Genomic DNA, 5,392 nt, shown 5'->3' with positions numbered 1-5,392 from the left:
ACCGCCTCTTCCGGCGTGCCCGCCGGGCCGCTCTAGCCGCCGGAGGACCGCCGCTCGGTGGTGGCCGCCCGCGCGCCCCCGCGGCGGGGGTTGCGCGCTTTGCAAGAAGAGAAAGTCCTGGAGGTGGACGGTGGTGATGGCTGCAAAGGGATGTGCCTGTGCTCACGGCCGTTTAAATATGGCTAGATGGGAAATTTCTTATTTTACCATCATTTTAAAAAGGAATGTGAATGAGAGGAAAGGGCGAGAGAGGGGAAAAGGGAGAGAGGAGAAGGGACTGGGGTTTTCTGCTTGACCACAACTGAGGCAGGCTCCCCAGCTCTCTCCGGGGCTCGGCCGTGCTTCCCTGTAAAACCCGGTTGAGCCCCCAGCTCCAGGTCTTATGGGGTGGGAGCCTCACCCACCATCCCTGGCGATGCCCACCGCCCTGGCCTGCCCTCTGCAAGAACCCCCTTCAGCCCACGTCCCCTCTGGTGGTTTTCCGTCCACCCACCCCCACTGCTCCAGGCCGTGCTGGGGTTGTGCCTAGTCTCTGTCCCCACTGCCAGACCCCGTTGTTGCAGTGGTCCCTACACCCATCACGACAGTCCTGAATAAAGTCTTCCTTACGTGTTTTAACAATCGTCATTCAGGGATTTTTTAAATAACTTTTAGAATAGGGAGACCTGGAGGTTGGGTTGCTGGGGAAGGGTAGGCGGGGTGGAAGGGAAGGGGCAGGGGTGTCGTGGCTCTAGGGAGACAGGAATTGAGCCAAGATGAGAGGGGGATTGTAGCCCGGGCAGGGGCCACCTGCCCTGAGTGGACAGGGCAGGGTGCAGGGAGAAGGGAGCAAAGGCTGGATGTGGGGAGAGCCTCAGATGACACATCGATGCACGTCACTCTCAAGCACTGAGTGAAAGTTGGACCATGGAAACTGTGACTTGGTGTTGACCAAAGGGGTGCCACCCATTAAATCAATTTCCTAACCAACCAAAGGGGTCTGAGTGGCAGGGGCTCCAGTGTCCACCTGCATGCCTTGTGGGGGTGCTTCCGACCTGCACAGAGGCTGTCCCATTGCTCAAGGACTGTCCCTGACATGCTGGGTGCTGCCTGTCCATCTGTCTGCTCCCTCAGGAGTGCCGCAGCAGCCTCCGGAGCCTTCTCCTGGGGGACCTAGCACGCGGACCCGGCATGCCCAGGCCCTGACTGCTCTCTCAGACGGGCTCCCCCACGTCCTCATCTCAGCAGTGTGCCATGTGCGTGACACTGTGGGTCTGGCTGCTGCCCGGCTTTGTGCCTAGGGAAAGGACCACCTGTGCCTAGGGCAAAGGCAGGAGAGACTCTGCCTCTCCTCTAACCAGCTGCAGGACCTTAACAAGTTGTCCACTTACCTGGTATGTTTTTGCCCCTGTTTCCTCACCTGTAATCTAGGGGAACCACACCCCCAGGGTCACTGTGAGAATTAGCCGAGAGGGTGACACATTACAGCTTGTCCTGAGCCTGCTCAGGATGCCAGAGCCACTGGTGAAGCTCTAGTGGATGGAAATCATGCACGTGTTTATTAAAGCGTTCAGCAGTAATCAAGACAAAGCCAGGTGAGCTTGTCAAGTAATACAGCAAACGGGACCTGGGCACAGCCCTCTCTGGAGAGAATCCCCACGGGTGTGTGCTGTGCAGCCACAGCAAAGGGTTTGAGTGTGAGGCCAGGCCCGACTCCCCCCAGCGGCCCTGGCTCCGGGAAGACCCCGGTGGGCACCAGGATGGACGCAGTTCAGTCCTCCTGATAGGGCACGTGGAAGCCCAGCGTGCTGCCCAGGGGAAAGTGGGCGAAGAAGGTGCGGGCCATGTCCTCCACCTGCGGGTAGGCCCCCAGCGTCTGGAAGTGCTGCACGTAGTTCCAGAAGTCAGATGTGGAGAAGGGCCAGTAGGGCATGGCTGGCAGCTCGGCGTAGATCCTCCACCTGCGGGTAGGCCCCCAGCGTCTGGAAGTGCTGCACGTAGTTCCAGAAGTCAGACGTGGAGAAGGGCCAGTAGGGCATGGCTGGCAGCTCGGCGTAGGGGTCTGGAAGACACCGGACACCTGCCTCAGGGGCTGTACCCTCCTCCTGCCGGAGATGGCCCCCACGGACAGATGGTGCCCAGCAGCGCCCGCCCGCAGGGAGGCCACCTTCCTCTCCCGGGTCATCCAAGGAATGGCAGGAGGTGACCTAGGCCCTGCCCCTGGGGACGCCTGGTCTGGGAGAGGAAGGAGAGAGGGGAGGCCTGTCCTTGTTTGGGGAGATGCTGAGCAGGGAGGGGGCTGTGTGGTGGGGGTGGGGCAAGGCAGCCTCCCAGTGGGGGTTCAGAGGTGCGCACGGCCCCCCAGTCTAGAGCACAGGTGAAGACTGCCAGGGGGTACTGGCCTGAGTTAGGACTCGGGGGGTGGGGGTCCTGGAGCCCAGGTCTGAGGGTGGAAACATCAGGGGGTCATTTGGGGCTGGAGGGTCCCCCTGCCACGCAGAGCCCCAGCTCCCTACTGCCCCGACAGGGCCCTGGCGAAGAGGCAGAGTCCCTCTGCGTCTGCTGGGCAGCTGTGGGCTGGCGGGAGGCCATGTTCTGCAGACCCGGGCCGGAGCTGAGCCCGGGCACCCTGCTGCATCTGCGTGGGACAAGGAGACCCTGACCTCCCCAGCAGCCTCTTCTTCCCCCACCCCCACCGGGTGCACCCGTCTTATGTATATAAATGGAAGGAAAGAGATCGGAGAATGGTACCTCTCTCCCCCGGCACAGGCTTGGCCCCTGCAAAGGAAGAGGAGAGCTGTCACCCAGGCCAGCCGACACCCCCGAGAGCGGCGGGGGCGGACACTCGGGGCCCGCAGGACCCGCCCCAGCCCAGCTGCCCAACTCCGCGGTGTCCCTGAGGTCTGGGGACGGGTACAGAGGGGGAGAGCACAGGAGGGCTGCAGCTGTCCCGGAGCAGCCCTTCACCTGCGAGAGGCCCCAGCAGGAGGCAGAGGACCAGCGCCGGCACCAGGCAGGCCTGCATCTCCCCCGGCGGCGACGGTCGCGGACGCTCAGGTCCACCTGCAGCAGGAGGAACCCGGAGGGGTGAGACCCCCACGCTGCAGCCCCGCTTCCTCAGCTCTCCCCAACGCGGCCGGCACCTGGGAAGATGGAGCTGGTCAAAGACAGTTCTGAGTGTTTTCATAGCAGCTTCAGTTTCAATGGTTTCAAACCATTCTCTGAGGCGAGATCCCCTGCCTCAGTTACCCTACTTAACTATTTAAGAAACAGCATTCCCAGGCCCTCCCGCCCCATCAGCCCCGGCGTGCAGTCCAGGCTCTCGGGCGGTTACCTGTCGCCCGGTGTGCTCAGCCCAGCCGTGCAGCCTGGATGGGGCAGCTGCAGCTCACGGGCTCCTCTTTATATGGGGCTGGGGACCGAGAAGGAAACGTCACCTGCCTGAGCCGTCACACTGAATATTTCATCCCCAACCAGAGGACTGTGGGCTTCTGTAACCCTGCTGGCAGGCAGAATCATAGCACCAGCTTTTGGGAATCTGATCCAAAGATCAAATTGAGACAAAAAGATCTTTTCAGAGGCCATTTCTAAAATCTTTAGCACTGATTTCAAAGTTGGTATTTGAAACAAACCCAATTTCCTCTGATACTGGGGCACGCTGAGATTTTCTCTCCTGTGAGGAGGGACCGAGTAATCCCAGAGATGCCTCTAGCAGGACAAGCAGGCAGGAGGAGACCCTCGGGAAGTCACTGGCAGCCTGGGTCAGGGGTCCTCTGCCTGTAGGACACCTGTGGAGCAAAGTCACACACGGGAAGCGTGGAGTCAAGTTGGACTTCTGTCTGCAGAGCAGAGCTTTCCCGCTCATAGGAAGTGTGAGTCTGTAGTTGGAAAGGACACTGTCCCAGCCCAGGGACACCAGCAGCCGAAAGCAAGGGTCTCTGGGGGTCGGGCCATGGCTCCACTGACCACACGGTACCATGGCCGCCTTGTCTCTCCATGTAAGTGCAGCCTCGTGGCCCTGCCCCTTCAGATCCCATCACCCCACTGAACTCAGGGCCTGTGTCGAGGGTGGCAGTCTCCACATGGATCTTGGTCACCCCAGGGCTCTTCAAGAATGCTGGACACTGCCTCACCCACACGTTCTGTGGTTCTGAAGTTCAAGCTCCCCAGATTCATAATAGTCTGTCCATATGTCCCCATCCAGATGATTATGGACAGTTTCTTTTCCAAACTCTGCCCTAAAATTAAGAAGAAATACCCAGAGAGATTGTAAATTCAATTTGTGTTGTAAAGCAGACACCCACCAAATCAGGCTTTGGGTTCCGTTGTCAGAAATTTGGACCCTGTGGCTATTGGAGGTAACGAAAGCTTTTAGGTCCCGAAGACCAGCCCAGGTCGATGATCCTCTTTGAGGACCCTTCCTCGAGCGCGCTCCCACTGCGCTGGATTAGAGAGGAAGGTGCGAGGGAAACCTGCGGGGAAAGGTGCGTGGGCAGGGCCTGGGGGAAACCAGGTAAGAGCTTCTGGAGTCTCCTCCCAGAGTCACGCAGGACGCGCTCAGTCCCAGCAACGAGTCGTGAGGACGCGTGTGAAGTGTGGACAGCAGGGGAGCCCACCAGAGGCCCCGCACCCAGGCTGGTTTTGGGGGCTGGTCCCACAGCACCTCTGCCCAGTGCCTGTGCCAATTCCAGGCTCCACACAGTCAACATAAGAAGTTCTGGTGCAGCGAGCCCCTCTCATCCCTTAGGGTGGTGGGAACCCTCTCACATCCAAGCTCCCAGACTCCAGCCCAGGGCCAACCCTGCCGGCAGGCCCTTCTGAGGAGAGCAGCCAGGCCGGCCATTGCCCTTTCTGTACAGCGTAGACTCTCCGGTTCCTCGTCTGTCCCCTGAGCCGGGGATTTTAAGCTCTGAGCTCATCAATTTCCTTTTCCAAGTTCTCCAGCACACTTAGGAGCTACCAACCAGCCCTGCAGTCCTTATTTCCACTGTGGCATAAGCCGTTTGGTCACCCAACCTCGCCCTCTGTCTGCAGTCATCTACTGGCTCTGGTTTGTACTGGGTGGTCTACAGTGCCCCCTTCACCGTGGAACATGGGACCGTTAATGTCTTTCAATCTAGGCAGGCCAGAGAACCAGTTCCACATCCCATCCCGGAGTTCTGGCCCTCTGGGCCCCTCTTCCAGCAGCAATGCTCTATCCAGTCAGGACCAGTGGGTGTGCTGTGGACACGGAGCTGGTTGTAGGGATAGACCTGATGCAATTGTGGGCGGTGCTGAGGAAGTGGGGGTCTGGAGGGCAAGCTGGGAAGCCTCGGTGAGACTCATGTCTGAAGATGCCCAGCCCAGCATCGAGGTGGGCCTGGGACCCCCGTGTCCAGTGGGGAAGGTGGAAGCCGGATGGGAAGTCTAGGAG

At 59.8% G+C, this 5,392-nt stretch overlaps 1 protein-coding gene across 1 annotated transcript; it reads right to left on the bottom strand.

Moving 5' to 3' along the window:
- Positions 1-1,750: 1,750 nt before the first annotated feature.
- Positions 1,751-3,004, bottom strand: OTOS (otospiralin). Its single transcript, XM_008586684.1, has 4 exons — positions 2,947-3,004; positions 2,731-2,757; positions 1,941-2,041; positions 1,751-1,834 (listed from the first exon to the last, which is right to left on the bottom strand). The coding sequence occupies exons 1-4, from the start codon at positions 3,002-3,004 to the stop codon at positions 1,751-1,753; spliced, it is 270 nt and encodes an 89-aa protein (XP_008584906.1).
- Between the last annotated feature and the right edge of the window lie 2,388 nt (positions 3,005-5,392).

This window comes from Galeopterus variegatus, unplaced genomic scaffold, assembly GCF_000696425.1.
Source record: "Galeopterus variegatus unplaced genomic scaffold, G_variegatus-3.0.2 Scaffold4079, whole genome shotgun sequence".
NCBI lineage: Eukaryota > Metazoa > Chordata > Mammalia > Dermoptera > Cynocephalidae > Galeopterus > Galeopterus variegatus.
The sequence above is the reverse complement of the archived record's forward strand: the minus strand, read 5'-3'. Positions and strand labels throughout refer to the sequence as shown.

Bases quoted from the DNA above. Each gene is read 5' to 3' on its own strand.
- OTOS (XM_008586684.1), bottom strand. From the start codon at position 3,004: ATGCAGGCCTGCCTGGTGCCGGCGCTGGTCCTCTGCCTCCTGCTGGGG. The intron at 2,042-2,730 runs GTACCATTCTCC...GGTGTCTTCCAG, and splicing joins GCCTGTGCCGGGGGAGAGAG to ACCCCTACGCCGAGCTGCCA. The intron at 1,835-1,940 runs GTGGAGGATCTA...GCCTACCCGCAG, and splicing joins CGCTGGGGGCCTACCCGCAG to GTGGAGGACATGGCCCGCAC.